The sequence below is a fragment of the Penaeus japonicus genome, unplaced genomic scaffold, assembly GCF_977035675.1.
Source record: "Penaeus japonicus unplaced genomic scaffold, GWHDUDI00000001_assembly GWHDUDI00000025, whole genome shotgun sequence".
Taxonomy (NCBI): Eukaryota; Metazoa; Arthropoda; class Malacostraca; order Decapoda; family Penaeidae; genus Penaeus; species Penaeus japonicus.
In genome coordinates this window covers 16,426,562-16,443,952 of record NW_028234427.1, presented here as the reverse complement: position 1 = coordinate 16,443,952, position 17,391 = coordinate 16,426,562, and the positions used below count along the sequence as shown (strand labels likewise).

Below are 17,391 nucleotides of genomic sequence, written 5' to 3'. Positions count from 1 at the left end.
GTGATTCTGTGCAGTCCTTAGTTGAGGCTGCACAAAGACTGTGGAATGCTCGAGTGGGCATAAGGAATGATGATGAGCCACCTAAGCGCCTTGCAGGGGAGAAATTGCGGAAGTCTCACGGATACCTTCACGTCCAATACGTCAGAGAGATCAGCCTTCTACTCTAGTTTGCTGGAGGTGTCGTCGAGAACGCCCAGAGTGGAAAGGCTCCAGCCACCTCTGGTTATCGCAGGAGCCAAAACAGGGTCTATTTCCGAGAGGCACCACAATATAACTCCAGGCGAACGACAGTAGATCGAGGTTGCGGTCCAGACATTGACTTAGAGTAATGACATCATTGCACAAGGACCTTCTGGGAGACCTCTTGTCAAGATCAGAGTTCATGGCATTCATGTGACAGCTTTTGTGGACACTGGATATAAAGTCACTCTCTTGAAATTGAAAAATGCCTTCGACGCTACTTCTGGATGGGTTGTGGAGCTTTCCTAGGGAAACGGCAGAAACATATGGCAGTGCCATCACAGGGTGTGTGTGGTGGAAGGTGTCGATTTTAAGGGTAAATCCTGATTGGAATGGATTTTCTAAGGAGATTTTGCTACAGGCTAGTACATAATCATAACCCTCAGAAGACATACCTGAGACTTGGAGAAGTGACTCTCCCTGTTGCCTATACTGAAGGACCTTCATTGGGTATCACCAGTATATTAAAGTTCATTCCACCTGGACATAGCCAGAAGCACACATAGTGGTCGGTATGTGAGGTTTTCAACCTCCCCCCCCCATGGCTGGCCCATCTCCTACCCCCCCCCCCCTCCTTTCCCTCGTATCCCCTCTTATTCGCCCTCTCCCTCTTTCTTTCGCTCTTACACTCCCGTCTACGTTCATGCTAATTTCTCACTCTTCTCTTCTTTCCTACATCTAGTTCTACCTTCTACCTTGCTCCCTAGCCTATCCTGCCTCCCTCCTATCCCTATCCTGCCCAGCATCCCGCAGTAATCCATAGGGGAGTCGAGCACAGTGGACCACTTCCCCGCGCCAGCCTCCTTATTTTTACATTTTGATGTACTTTTGTTTTACTCTGGCCATCTTTTATTTGTATTTTATATATTTTACCTTTTTATATTGTTGTAAATAAAGTTCTACTGTAAATCTTTGATTATCCACGTTATCTGAAAATGATTCACATGGTGTGCGGATAACAGAACATCCGCATCTGCTGCGATTTCTTTTATCCTTTTTACCTTTTTGTTTTATTCTGTTACAAATTATTTAACATTTGTTTTTAATGTTTTCTTCTTATTTATTTATTTTATTTTATATTGATTTTACTACAAAATTAGCATGTTACTTTTACGATTTTACTCATTGAATCGCAGTAGCTTATTTTTTACGTATTTTTATTGTTAATAGGTTTTTAAACACGGTTGCACCTGTCTTTTTACTTTTATTAATAGCAACCCCATTTTATGATTATGTAATTTTATTTAAAAGTTTATTATTTATTATTTTACGTATTTTTAACCGCTACGACTCCGTCCGCCTGAGGTCATGTAACCCCCATGTTTTGGCACAATAAAGTGAAGTGGATATTCTGACTGTGTTTGTCTGCCCTATGGATTTACGTTTTAGATTTACGCCAGGAGATACTGAAACAAGGTTGTACTGCCCCTTTTACTTGCCTAGGTGTATTCATGCTGGACGTGTTATTTTATATGTTTACATTTTATGTTGAACCTTTGTGCCGCTTTCACTTTTACCTTTTCTTTTTTACTTTGACTTTTACCCTTTTACCTCGTCATTTACTTCTTTGTCTTACTTCCGTTTTTACTCCTACTACTTTTATTCATTCCTCCTTCGTGTTTTAGCCTAGATATTGGTTTTACTTTAATTTTTGCAGGCCCTTTTGGCACTTTTACTATAAATTTAAGCCCTTCTGGCCCAGTTTTAGTGATTTTCAGCCCTTCTGGCACTTTCTTAGTAATTTTGTTTTCAGTTTGATTTTACTTTGGTGCCTTCTGCACTTTTATTAGTACAGGTTTTATGTATATTTTATGATTTATTTCCGTGCCGTCTCCACACTAATCACGCTCCTGGTAGACCTACACTTCCGGGGATTAGTTTGCTTGTGAGGTCGTGGGGGTTCTAAGCCTTCTGCCTGGCTCCCCCACCCCTTTTTGAGGAACGAACGAGGCCCACATCTTTCCTTGGCCCCTAAGCCCGAAGTCTCCCGCTTCACGGGTGACCTCTTTTGGGTTCCTCTGTCACATAACCTTACAGGTACGTCACTGTGACTGTTCCTGAACGTTATAATAACACAGAAGTTATCATCGAGGGAGCCACAAATAAAATCACTGTGCCTCGGACGGTGATTATACCCAAAGATGGAGTATCTTCTGTTTGGGTTTTGAATGCTGGAACACATCCTGTATGCTTGAAGATTGGTACACATGTCACAACCGGTCAATTGTGCACAGTGATGGAGTTACAGAACCAGTCTAAGGAGCCCAATGCAAGCTTGGGACAGACACAAAGGAACCAAGCGACAGAAGCCTCACCTGAAAAACCAGTGGACTATGATGTCCCTGACCCGCATTTCAGTTTTGATGAGGAGGATGAGTTTGATCTTGCTTTTGGTCAATTGGACTTTGTATATGATGATAATGATTTTGTTGTATTCCCTGAAACGAGTCCAGCTGATCCTCCAGAGGTGTCAGTGTTGACATCAGTAGATGTTAAGGACTCAGCTGAACCAGACCTAGGTCATTTACCTGAAAATCGGCGTCGTGATATCCTTGCATTACTTGCAAATTATCCACGGTTATTCAGTAGAGACAAGTTATCAATAGGTACTGTGCCAGGTATCCAGTATCACATCCCTACACATGAAACCAAGCCTCTCTGTACCCGTCAATGGCGTCTACCTGAGTCAGTCAAGCAGAAAATAAGACAGGAGTGTGATGACATGCTTGACGCAGGTGTCATGGAGCCCAGCACATCATCTTGGCTCTCTCCTGTTGTTCTTGTCAAGAAGGATAGCACAGTACGATTCTGTGTTGACTACCGACAGCTCAATTCTGTTACAATAGCAAATACCTATCCTTTACCAAGGACTGACGAACTGGTTGATAAGTTGAGAGATACAGAGTATTTTCCCTGCTCGACAGTCGGAGTGCTTAATGGAGTATCCCAGTGGCACCAGAGGATAGACCTAAGACAGCCTTCAGCGATGGTTATCTCCTCTTCAATGGCGTCGTATGCCTTTTTGACTCTCCACAGCCCCAACAACTTTTCAAAGATTTATGAATGCTGTACTAAGTCCAGTTCTGGGCAGGCATACTCTAGCATACCTTGACGACATTGTGATTTACAGCAAAAATTTTGAAGAACACCACCATCTAAAAGAAACGGTAGATATCCTTGACTGTGCTGGATTCAAACTCAATGTAACCAAATGTGAGTTTGTTGTACAAAATTCTAAGTTTCTCGGGTTCCTTGTCATGCCAGATGGGATTTTGCCAAATCCTGATAAAGTTCAAGCCATCTCAGAGATGCCACCTCCAAAGACAGTTAGAGATGTCCAGAAATTCTTGGGAGCCTCTGGATTTTTCCGAAGGGATGTTCCTAATTATGCCAAATTGGCTATTCCACTGACCCAGCTGATAAAAATAAAACAGGAACAAAAATCTAGGTGGACTAAAGCATACCAAGAAGCATTTCAGGCACTAAAATATGCTTTGATTAATGCACCAGTTTTGCAGAAGCCCAACTTTGATCTGCCATTTGAAATCCATAACAATGCATCCCAAGATGCCATTGGAGGGTGTTTGATGAAATGAGGAGGTCAGAATCCACCATATGCTATAGCTTATTTTAGCAGGAAGCTGAGAGGCCCAGAGACGTGGTATTCTGCCACAGATGGTGAAGCGCTTGCAGTTGTTGAGAGTGTAAGAGTTTTTGACCCTTATATTTTTAGCCATAAGTTTACACTGACCATCGACCTTTGTGTTTTATATTTACCGAAACAACTAAGTCCCCACGAATGTCTAGGTGGGCTTATGAACTTTCAGGCTATGCTTTCAAGATCCTGTACAAGCCTGATACCTCCCATCACGTACTAGATATGCTTAGCTGAAACATTGCTTCTGTGTGTATATCTGATCCCGACTCAAAAACAATGCGGTCTGAACAACTGAAAGATCTAATGTGGCATGACATTGTAGCATATTTAGAAGAAAAAGCTGTTCCTCAGAGAAAACCACCATTCCCTCTAGATGAGTTTGAACTTCAGAATGGAGCCCTTTATCATGTGAGAACACTGCCTGATAGAGTTGTGAGTCAGCTTGTTGTGCCAAGACAGCTTCGCAGAAGTGCTATAAAGTTAGCACACTAGGATATAGATACTGCTTAATCATCGTGAATCATTTGACTAGATATTTCCAGATTATCCCACTCAAGACTAAGGATGCAACCTCAGTGACTGATGCTATGTTTAAGGAATTTGTTACTGTTTGGTCCTCCGCATATCATACAAACAGATGCAGGGTCTGAGTTCAACAACCATTTGTTCCAAGAATGTTGCCGTTTGTTGCAGATTAAGACAACTTTAATGACTGCCTATCATCCACAAGCTAACGAGATGGTAGAACGAACAAACCGGGTTGTAAAAGATGCCATTGCTTCTCTTGCCAACACAGCACCAGGCAGGTGGGAACAGCTGATTCCTCAAGTGAGGCTAGCACTTAATATTGCAATTTATTGGAGTACAGGAGACCAGCCTTTATACTTGATGACTGGCTACCATGGCCATTTTCCTGTTGGTCTCACTAATGACGTAGTGTACAAGTCCAAGGTATCCAAATCTTTCCATGATGCTCTAAGTATTGCTCGACAGGTAGCACTTGAGACTACAAAAACGGCAAGAGAGAGGTGGAAACAGGACTATGATGGACAAGCTGCAATACCAAAGCCCCTCGAGGAAGGACATCTTGTACTTTACAGGAACCGTGTTCGTAAATATGGAGCTGACAAGTTGCTCAACCCACGATGGGCAGGACCTGCACGTATACAGAAGAAAATTGGTCCTGTAACTTTCTTGCTGAAAGATGTCTCCCGTCCATTTTCCGAGAGACAGTGTCATATTAATGACCTTAAACCTTTTCGAGTCTTGGGTGAAGTCACTTATGAGGCTGAGCCCGGAATGATGCTTCTTGCATCCTGTCTTATCATTCCTCAGTGATTGGTTGTATGTAAGTTTGTGTTTAACTTTTACTGTCTCTTAAAGTTTTATGTATATGTTTATATTACTTCAGGGATTTTTTATGTTTAAGCAATCTTAAGTTTTGTGGTAGATTAACTAAAACCATTATCAGCCAGTTATTGCCAGTCTAAACATACTATGTGAAATCAAGCCATACTATACTTCAGGTTTACCCATCAATCTCAATAAACTAGATAAACAATACATTCTCATTCAGTTAAAGTCAAGTTTTGTATTTGAAGCTGTAAATGAGCCAGTACACCTCAGGGGTTTGGAGGAATTCGTTCTGTTCTCAGATTGTTCGCAGACCCATGCCTGTGATGTCCTATGATTGGTAGATCTTAAAGCTGTGGCCGTGTTTTGAGAAGGGATCACACCAGATGAGCTACCAGTCCCTGGGACCAGTGTCGAGTTGTCTTGGACATAACCCCATCAGAGGAGGAAAATGAGGACCTGCTGGGCAGGAAGAGATTCGTCACGTCGTTTCAATGTGCCCCTGTGACCTGCTGAGCTAACCCAGGAACGCCCTAACAAAGGACGTGGGAAGGACTCGACAGAAGGAGAAGTTGGACTTAGAGGGCCAGCCAGACGAGACGCCGTAGACTTCGCTCTACAGGGCGGGCGAGGAGATGTAGTGAGCTGATGCTTCAGCTCCCTTCGGCCGATCTCGCGCGATCTCGAGGATGACCATGATCATACCCAAATAGGCCTGGAGTTTTGAAGATCAATATCTGAGAATGGACTTTTTTGGATACTGGTGACAGAAATTCCATTTGGGTTGTTGGTGCCAAAGTCTTGTTGGCTAGCCCACATATCTTTTATTGCTTTTACATTTAATATCATGAATATATATTAAGTTTGTTTTATTTCTGTAAGATATATTACGTGTTTTTATATAAAAAACTCCCATATTAAACTCTACCAAAAAAGAATATAATAATCTGAAAGGAAAAGCCTTAACGAGTCTTGCTGAGCAGACTGGAGCGAACCAAGGTTGGCGCACGACCTTGTTGGTATATAAAGTCGGGTCAACAACCTTAGGGTTCATCACTCACTCGTGTCTGAGACTCTGTGAAGCTCACACCTCTATCTGAAAACACAGCAACAACAAACTAAAAGTCTTGTGCCACTGGAGCTAGTCTTATATGTAATAACATTAAAGACTGTACTTACAGATTTTGCGCACTTTTAGTACTTTGCCTGCACCTTCAGTGCATTGATTTTGCAGGTTACACGAGACTGCAGTAGTCATAGTCAGCACCCCACCCCAGACCCGCAGCACTTTTCTACCCCAGGGTAGCCCTTACAGGCTGAAACCCCTGGGTAGGGAGGCCAGTAGTCTGGGTCGTCCTTTAGGCACACTTTCTATAACTAAATTTTTTCCTTTTTATTCTGTGACTTTCCTGAGCCTACCGGAGTTTCTTAGGAAGTTCCTATATTCGCTTGGGGGTGGGTACGAAATTGCCGTCCCTCGCAGTAGGCAGGTTCGGCGGTAAGGAGGTATCATACACAAAACTCGAATCCCTCTTTGGTACTGGAGAACGCAACCAGGCTTCCACTGAGGGAGGAGAAAATATGTAATACTGCAACTTTCTCTTAGCTATTGCTGATGGGTTGATAACAATAGTTAAGGGTTCTTTTTGTCCCTTTAGGAAACGAATCAGGCCCAGGGTTCAGACTTAGGCCCGTAGTAAAGAACCTGTCGGGTGTGGGGCGTGGGGATAATGTGACGGGTGTCGGGTGTAGGGCACCCGTCTGCATGTTTGACAGTAAAGAACGTGTGTCGGTGGGCTTGTTTGTCAGTGATGCCAACCTGTCCAATGAGACGTATAGATCGGACAATTTTGGTAGCCTTGATCGATGTAAACAACACCTGAGAGCGCACAATTGAAACATAAATATAATTTTATTTATTATATTTCATTCACAAAAAAGCCGACTTTGTTTATCTCTCTATAATGAGACGTAGAGATCGGACGATATTGGTAGCCTTGATCGACGTAAACATCACCTGAGAGCGCGAACTTGAAACATGGAAAGCCAACTACTGAAGGTAAATATAATTTTATTTATATTTCATGGTTCATTTACGAAAAAACTACTTTGTTTGTATTTCTGTAATTATTAACAGCCATTAATTACATTATCTTATTTTATAAATCGCATTAGTTTGCAAGGTAAGCACAAATATGTTAATTATTACTACACAACAATTATCAGCACATATAATGATGAACCAGCCATTTTTTGTATGATAGACAATATGCACATTTCAAATCATTAGAAAAGTTTAATAAGCATGACATACAAATATTATGTGTTGTCTATAATTACGTCATCATATTAAAAAAAAATAAAAAAAAGTCATGCTTTGGAATTCACTCTATTATTTTCCATAATAGGTCTTTTATAGTCATAAAATCATTAACATGAATGTTAAAACAAATTAATCACGATCATATCGAAGACAGAATCATGTTTACTTAATATAATGGCAAGAAAATTTATTAAATCTGTTTTTGGTAGGCACAAATATTCCCACAATATAGCTTAAATCTGGCTTACTGATAACAAATAATCATATGTGCATATGATGCAGATTGAATGAAGTGCACTGATATTGATTTTATAGCTGAAACTCACTCTTACTACTTAAACAGATTAATCAAACCTAAAAATATTATTAACAATTAATTGCTCACCATTTAGGGAAATTATTGAATTTACAGAAACTGATTGTGATCTACTTTTTCCAGAATCCTTCTTTAACACAAGACCAGCTGCTTCAACTGGTTCTTTTGATTAAGGATAGAGAAGGCATCCTCTTTAGCAAAAAGAGCGATCCAAGGCTTCCAAGTCAGAAGATAAAGTGCTGGCAAGAAATCTGTGATTTATTTAATGCCAGCAATCCTGAGCAGAATCCAAGATCTGTCAAACAGATCAAAAGAACATGGGAATATATCCGCAGAAGGTAAACAAAAATATTTATTTACATGTATATACTTCTTCTATTTCTTACTGATTATTTAGTCATGTTAATAATATTATTCATAATTTATTGAAAATAGTTTCTTATTTAACTCAGCAAAATAAGTAAAACTTGTTTATAGATATAATGTATTCATAGAAATTTTTCTTTGTTTGTTTCCAGAGTCAAGGAGAAAGAGTCAGCTCACCTCCAAGAAAGAAGGGCAGCTGGTGGGGTACCACCACCAACACAAGGATTCTCTGCCCCATACATGGAAATTGCAAGGTCCATGCTTTGCAAAGATCTTGCCCTGGGAAGCACAACCGTGGAGTTTGGCTCTTCAGGTGTGTTATAATACAGTTGACACAATTATATTGATGAAGCGGTTGATAGTGAAATTGGTAACATAAAAATGATAACAATGAATGAAGGAGTATATATAATGTAAGCAAACATTCCTTGGTAAAGTTTACGAGTCATTATAGCAATCATTTTTTTATTGAAAAAAGAAAGATGCACAAATGTGTATATATACATACACATATTTATAACTTGATATTTGTTTTCTGAAACTAATTTTTATTTTCCCCCTACAGTGAACATCAACTTTAAATCCTCGCCTCCCTCCCTTCCAAGCCCTCATTCCTCTCCCTTTATTAACACCTCTATTCCATTCTCTAATCCTCCCTCTACCTCTCTTGAAATCCTTCCCTCAACCTCTTTTCAAATTCTTCCCTCAACCTCTCTCACAAGCCTTCCTTCAACCTCTTTCGCAAGCCTCCCATCAACCTCACTTCAAAGCCTTCCTTTATACTCTCTTCCAAGCCATCCAGGTTTTCCTGCCACATCTTCAATTCTTCCTCCATCCTCTACTGCTAATTTTGTTTCTTCCCTTCCACCTACTCCATCTCCTACTGATGCTATTAATTCTGTAAGCTGTACTCCTGTATCCACTCCTTCCCCAACAGAACCTTTCCCTTCTGATTATCCTTCTCGTCCTTCTTCTCGCGCTACACCAAGAAAAAGGAGGTTATCTGAGGAGGAGGCATATGCCCACATAAAGAAAAGGCAGGATGAACTACATCTGTTGAAGATGGAAGCAGCAAGGGAAGACCTCCTTGCAGCTAGAGCTAAAAGGCAGTCTTATGAGGCTGCACAGAAAGCTGCAGAGAGTATGGAAAAGGCAGCTAAAAAGTTTTCAGATGTTGTGGAGGTTATAGGGGAGTCTGTGACTACCCTTACAACATCAATAAAAGAACTTATGAGGGAGAAGCTGTAGTTAGATTTTTTTTTTTTTCTGAATAATATTTACCTTTTTTATGATAACAGTGGTGAGGCAATGGGTGAACCATAGTATGAAGAGAAGTTCCCCATTTCAACATTTATCCTTTGTTCTTTTTATTTTCCTTTGTTCTTTTATTCCTTTTGGTGTTGGTTACCTTCCTCATTAGTGTGGGGAAAAAAAAACAAACTATGTATGATTTATAATGTATAATGGTACAATAATTCAAGACAAAATAAAAAAATGGTAATGAGGATTTTGTTTTCATTTCTCCTGTAAATATTAGGATATTCAAACAGTTGTATTCTTAACATTTTATTAAAAAAATCTCTCAACAATTTCTGCCCTCCTCCTTTCTCCTTGCCGAGCTCCTTGATGGATGTCGGTAAAGTCTTCTTCCTGATTTTCTAATGTATCATCATTATCATCAGGAAGAAGGTTATTTTCCACAGCCAAATTGTGGAGGACAGCTGTGGCAGCTATAATATCCTGGGTGACTGCAAGTTTCGTTCTCACAAGTATCCCGAGAACAGCAAACCTCCTCTTCCATACACCAAAGGCTCTTTCAATACAGTTGCGGGTCTTGATGTGTGAGGCATTGAAGTTCCTCTCCTTCTGGGTGCCAGGATTTAAAAAAGGTGTTAAAAGATAGCTGCTGCAGGCATATCCTGAGTCCCCAAGCAGAAAGCCCTTGTAGCCCATATGTTGAAGATGGTGGCATAAGGTTGACTCATTAAAAATTCTGGAGTCATGTGCGCTTCCTGGCCAATTTACTACCAAAGTAGTAAATTTCAAAGAAGCATCACATACCCCCATGACATTTATAGCAAAGTAATCCTTACGACACCTGTAAACTTCAGCATCTGGACCACCTGGGCTTCTGATGGGGATCAGAGTTCCATCTATGCAGCCTATGCAACCTGGCATATTTGCATAGAGTGAAAATGCCTGCATTACAGCAGCCTCTCTCTCTGGCTGAGGGAACTTTATGTGGAGAGGTGCAATTTCTTTTATATTAGCCGCCACCCTGGCCATAAATGTGCTTACACTCTTCTGCGACATACTGGCTGTATTTGCAATGGTCAGCTGATAATTACCTGTCGCAAAGTAACGCAGACCGACCAGTAGTTGCAGCCTTGGAGAAATACGAAGATCTGTCAAGAAAAAATAAGAAATGTGAGGTTGCTATACAAGGCATTATTCCAGCTATCATCATCATAATCAATTCACAAATAAAAGTTATTGTTTTGTATGTTTTGAAAGTACAGTTATAATGGATATTTCATTACCTCTCCTGTCACGAGAAGATGGGAGTCTGTGGCGTATCTGCTCGAACAACACCTCGAATGCTGCTTTTGACAATCTGTACCTGCTTTGAAACTCCTGTTCATTTAAATCATGGCAGGGGTTATTCCTATGAAGAAATATTCTTCTGCGTCTGTGCAGACCCAAGTGTTGCAGCTCCCTATAATCATCAATATCATTCATGTCCTCCATTCTGGTGGAAAGTAAGGAAAATCATTATTGTAGTATTGCAATATCTATAATAATCTGACTAATAATTGTAATATTTACCAGAATTAAAATATGTAATAGCAAAATATCACTGATAAATCATGTATACTAATACATAAGAAAAAATATATGATTTGAAGACATTTTCTTTCATTAGCAATAACTAACGAAACACTAGCACAGCAAAAAAATATGTTCTGTACATTTTTAAAGAACATTTGGAATGTCATATATGTAGACAAACAAATAAAATTTAAATTCCAGCAGCAATAAGCAATTATTTAGTATTTAGTATATATATATATATATATATGTATATATATACATATATATATACATATATATATACATATATATATATCTATATATATATGTATATATATATACAAATATATATATATATATACATATATATATATATATATATATATATATATATATATATATATATATATATATATGTGTATATATACATACATACATATATATATATATATATATATATATATATATATGTATATATATACATACATACATATATATATATATATATATATATATATATATATATATATATATATATATATATCAAAGTGGCCTATAAGACTTTTGGATTTATGAAAATATTAGTGAAGAGTTAAAGATTTAAGAGATTTAAGTATGTTGGCTACATGCATTCTGAACATTTTAGGAGCTTAATTACAATGACAGTCCGTGCAAATAATTCATGCTTCAATAATTATCGGCCTAAACGAATAACAGCTTACCTGTTGTTTCCAAAATGCAGTAAATGATCGAGATAAGTAGAGATATTGCATTCACATCGAACGAAGATCGCAGGTGGAAGGGAGTAGTTGCCAAATAGTATATTCGATGAATCGGGTTTTAATAGCAGGTCTACACATATAATTGCTCGAATTTATATATAAATTCACTGCGTAAATAACAGATTGCGATTATTTGTAATTTTAATATAAATTAAGATATTTCTTGAAGAAAGAGAGTTGATTTAACTGGCGGTATGTAGTAAGAATAAATCCTGAAATACAATTTCACCTTTTAAGTCTCGTAAACAAAAGATACATATTTGTTTTGGACCAGACGATGAGATAATTTATATTAATAAAATTATATAATATGCACTATATTATATAATATAAAACTAACGATGATGTCCTACCAAAAACAAACTCTTTATATTGACGGGTATATCTGTGGGGAGGGGGTAGGCACCCGAGGAAAATAACAAATCAGTTTTAGGTGATTTCAACGCTCATCATACTTTATGGGGTTCCCTGCGGGTGGATGGTAGAGGTGAGCAAGTAGTTAAGTTGATCAATGACTCTGATCTGGTCCTTCTAAACCCGTGTTTCCCAAACCCATGGTCGCGACCCAAATAAGGGTCGCGAGGGTTTTTCTGAGGGTCGCGGACGGTCTCCGAAAAAAACATAATTATGATATTACATTACGTTACATACGATTATTTATCGATTTATTGTATTTTAATTTTATCGTCACTTGATTCCCAGTCATTGTGGGATCTCTTCTCCTTTATTATAATCTCTAGCTGTTATAACAGTAAATAATGTGATGTAGGCTACATATTGTATCGATGTATTATTCATCTTTATATTAAAAACTTGTAATTAACAAATTGATTTATTGTTTTCTTCTTTCCAGGTCTGAACTCTAAAAATGGCCCAACGCAAAACACAATTGGAGTATAAGCCTGAGTTCTTGAAATATGGCTTCACTGAGATGAGAGAACGATCTGGGAACGTCCGACCCCAGTGTGTTCAGTGCCTGCAAGTCCTCGCCAATGAATCTATGAAGGAAAATAAATTGAAGCGTCATCTGCACTCAGTTCATCCAAAGTTTGTTGAAAAACCACTGAGTTACTGGAAGGACAAGGAAGAACAAACAAAACGAAGTCGGATTGATGCTTCCTCGAGTACGGCTTTTTCTCAGGAGAAAGCTTCTTTGGCGTCCTTTGAAGTGGCATGGATAATTGCAAGATGCAAAAAGCCTCATAACATTGGAGAGGAGCTGGTAAAGCCAGCAGCAGTGGCAATGGTAAAGACTATTGGTGGAGCAGATATTGCCAAGAAGGTTGAATCGGTACCACTTTCCGACAATAGCATTAAACGTTGAATTGATCTCATTTCAGAAGATATTTTGGCTCAACTGATTGTGGCACTGAAAAAAGCAGGAACATTTTCTTTGCAGACGGATGAGTCTGTGGATATTGCAGGTAACCCTCAACTGATGGTTTTTGTAAGGTACAAGGGAGAAGATGACATTCAGGAAGAATTTCTCTTCTGTAATGCCCTGTCAACTACCACCACTGGAGAAGACATCTTTAATATGATGAACAATTTTTTAAAGAAACATGATCTAAACTGGTTGAATTGTTTGGCAGTGTGCACCGATGGAGCTCTATCAATGATGGGAAGTCGTCTGGGTTTTGTTACTCGCATTAAAGCAGAAAACCCTGATGTCATAATAATTCACTGTTTTTTACATCGAGAAAACCTTGCTTCTCATCGCTTGCAACCAGACCTCCATGCAGTTTTAAATGATGCCATCCAAATTGTGAATTTTGTCAAGGCTAGGGCTTTAAACTCACGTATTTTCCATAAAATGTGTGAAGAGATGGGATCACATCACCAAGACTTGCTGTTCCACTCTGATGTCCGTTGGCTATCTCGGGGAAAGATTCTTGGAAGAGTTATTGAACTAAAAACTGAAATTGAAATATTTCTGCGTGAGAAAAAGCATGCACTTGCAGACTGCTTTAAAAACGTTGCTTGGCTGGCAAAGCTTGCTTATTTGGGCGACATCTTCATGCACCTGAATGAACTGAATTCAGACATGCAGGGCCGAAATCATACGATGGTGGACATTGGTGAAAAAATTGTCTCATTCAAGAAAAAAATTGCTCTTTGGAGAGAAAAGTTGGCCAGAGGAAAAACTGCAGCCTTTCCAGAACTAAGTGCTGTGCTGGAAGATTCATCAGAAATATCCTTTGTTGACATCAAAAATATTTTTGAAGTTAATCTGAAGAACCTTCAAGAAGAAATGGACAGGTATTTTCCAGAAAATGTCGACCTCAAGAAGCATAGCTGGATCAGGAATGTTTTCAGTGTGAACGTCAGTGAAGTTGGTGAGGATATCCCAGGGTTTCAAGAGGAACTTATAGACCTCCAGGAAAATCAAGTGCAGAAACAACACTTTGAAAACCTCCAGTATTCAAAATTTTGGACCCAACTCAAGGATAAGCCCATTCTGACTCGGGAGGCTGAAAAAGCTCTTCTCCCTTTTCCAACAACATATCTCTGTGAACAAGGGTTTTCAAGCCTTGTTACGATCAAGACTAAAGCAAGGAACCGCTTGGATCCCCAGCATGACTTGCGTTGTGCTCTAACAATCAACATAAAGCCCAACTTAGAGGATCTCACTCACAAAATGAAGCAGTTCCACGGTAGCCACTGAGAAAACATTTTTGGTTTTGTGACTTGACTAGCAAATCATGTAATAAACTTAGTCTCATTTTCATGAAAATTTGTTTTTTCAATTGCTCCTATTTAAAGTTGATTGAAAATCATTGTGTTAGTAATATAAATTTACTCAATAAAACTATATACAATTATAAATAAGTGTAACATATCAAAATTATTGGTGACTAGCACTACATGTACGTACACTCATTTAGGGTCGCCGGGCCAGGCCAAGATTGTATTTAGGGTCACGACCAAAAAAGTTTGGGAACCACTGTTCTAAACGATGGTAGTCCGACGCGAGTGGACGATAATACCTGTAATTTGAGCTTTATTGACCTATTACTGGTCTCTTCAACACTAGCAGCCAAGTGCCTGTGGCACACCATTGATGACTCGCTGGGAAGTGATCACCTTCCTATTTGTATTAAATATTCATGCGACACCACGAGAATGCCTTCAGCACCTAAATTTTGCGTAAAAAGAGCAGACTGGGTCGCCTTCACAAGGAGCGTCAAGCTCGAAGTTGTTGGAGAAACCATTGATAATAAAGTAAATAACGTTTAAAAACGTATTATAAATGCAGCAATGGCAACCATCCCTAAGACTTTGACAGATAGCATTAAGCATAGGGTTCCATGGTGAACACCAGATTGCCTACAGGCTTTTTCAATATAATATCACAAGTGAGAACTTTCGCAACTACAAACTAGCGAGAGCTAGGGCTCGAAGAACAATCAGACAAGCTAAAAGAGACTCCTGGTGAAGCTTTGTCTCTACGATCAATAGCAACATCAGTACTTCATAGGTTTGGTCCACTATTAGAAAAATAAATAGAAAAAATATATCTTGCAGAAGAAGGAATATCATACATGAGGGAAACAATTTTGATGAACCTAGAGACATTGCTAATGCACTTGCCTGGCAGTTCTCTTACACAAGCAGCTCAGAAAACTACCATCCTGCTTTCCTAACCATCAAGGAAGCATCTGAGCTGCAACCAATACACTTTTCCACAGGAGATGAATAAATATCTTACGATAGATGAGCTTGTCCAAGCCCTAGAAGCCTGTAGAGAAACATCCTCAGGCCCCGATGAGATTCGATATGAGATGATAAAGCATCTTAATCATGATGCCATGATTAAGTTGCTAGAAAATGTACAATGATATTTGGAAAAGCCAGACCTTTCCAACGTCATGGCACTTCGCCCACATCATTCCCATATTGAAAGGAGAGGGCAACCGCTATTTCTTACCGCCCAATTGAGTTGACATGTTGCTTATACAAGGTCATGGAAAGAATTGTTAATAGTAGGCTATTGCATTTTCTAAACTCCAGGAATTTACTGGTTGACGAGCTGTGCGGGTTCTGAAAGGGACGTCAAACTCTCGATCAGCTAGTAAAACTGGAAAGTCACATATATGAGGCATTTGCTTAAAAGCATTTTTTGATTTCAGTATTTTTAGATATTGAAAAAAACCTATGACATGACATGACCTACTCAGAATACTTTCTGCTTTTGGGTTACGTGGAAACTTGCCTTGTTTTATTCGAAATTTCATATCTGAGAGAGCGTTTTCTGTCAAATTATTTTCTGACAATGTCACTTTCTCAGACATTTTTGTCCTGGCAAACGGGGTCCCACAAGGAAGTGTCTTATCACCAACTATATTCTTATGTGTAATAAATGACATCTTACCATCTCCTCCTCGGAATCTTAAATACTCAGTGTATGCCGATGATTGTGCATTATGGCACTCCAGCAGTAATGCAGAGTTCTCGGCAAATCAGACCCAAGTGGCACTGGATATGATTCATAACTGGGGCTTCCAGTGGGGTTTTAAGTTTTCCATAAGAAAGAGTATTGGCGTGATTTTTACCCATAGGAGAAAGCTGAACATCAGGCTAACTTTAGACAACCACCCAATACCTATTCAAAATTCTGCAAGATTTCTTGGTCTACTTTTCGACAGTAGACTAAATTAGAGACCACATTGGTCATTTAAAGAATAAAAGTCAAAAAGCACTCAATTTATTAAAGTGCATTTCTGGACACAAATGGGGAGCTGATAGAAAGTCTTTACTAATGTTATATAAATCCCTGATTAAGTTTAAAGTAGATCATGGGTCAATCGTGTATGGCTCGGTATCGAGCTCAACTCTGAAAGGACTGAATGTTGTGCAGAATGCTTGTTTGCACGTCTGTCTTGTAGCCCTAGAATGCACTCGCACAGAACGCCTAGAGGTAGAGTCAGGAGTATCTCCCCTCCGTCCCAAACGGAGCCAGTTTGCGCTGACCTATGCTGCAAAAATTGCCAAGCAACCCCGTCACCCAAACAGAAATGTTTTAAGCCGGCAATTGGGCTCGCAGCACCGCGGCGGAATGCCGCTGTGCAATAGACTCGATGACCTCACAGATAAAGTCGGTATAGATCTCTCTACCATCGATACCCTGGTTCATTCAAATATAGCGCCGTGGGAGACACCCAACTTTACCATCGTGGTAGACTGGCTACCATCAGCCAAAGCCACGGTGCCGGAGGCGGAGGTACGCCAACGGTTCAGGGAGATAATTATAAAACATCTTTCCTTTTTTCATTTATATACCGACGGTTCCAAGACAGACGAGTGTGTGGGTGCGTGTGTATGATCGACTGAATGCCATTTAAGATTCAGACTGCCGAATCATACATCGATCTTTCTTGCTGAACTTTTTGCCATTAATAAAGCTATAGATTTTGCCCTATCGGCGACCCACGATAGAATAGCAGAGTGAGTAGACCAGTCTTCCCATTACAAAACACAAAATCAAACCGTGGGAAACGGCCAACAGAAAAAATAAAAGGGAGGAGGTGGTATTGGCCCGAGT

The 17,391-nt window shown here is 39.4% G+C and overlaps 2 protein-coding genes across 2 annotated transcripts; one reads left to right on the top strand and one right to left on the bottom strand.

Moving 5' to 3' along the window:
• The first annotated feature begins 1,612 nt into the window (after positions 1-1,612).
• On the top strand, positions 1,613-5,588 carry LOC147468914 (uncharacterized). Its single transcript, XM_086551724.1, has 7 exons — positions 1,613-1,656; positions 2,278-3,144; positions 3,296-3,822; positions 3,916-4,047; positions 4,221-4,367; positions 4,536-5,168; positions 5,425-5,588. The coding sequence occupies exons 1-7, from the start codon at positions 1,613-1,615 to the stop codon at positions 5,586-5,588; spliced, it is 2,514 nt and encodes an 837-aa protein (XP_086407850.1).
• A 4,183-nt stretch (positions 5,589-9,771) lies between these two features.
• On the bottom strand, positions 9,772-10,569 carry LOC122243425 (putative nuclease HARBI1). The gene is made up of 2 exons (XM_086551723.1): positions 10,024-10,569; positions 9,772-9,780 (listed from the first exon to the last, which is right to left on the bottom strand). Exons 1-2 carry the CDS (start codon positions 10,567-10,569, stop codon positions 9,772-9,774), a joined length of 555 nt encoding a protein of 184 aa, XP_086407849.1.
• Positions 10,570-17,391: the final 6,822 nt, after the last annotated feature.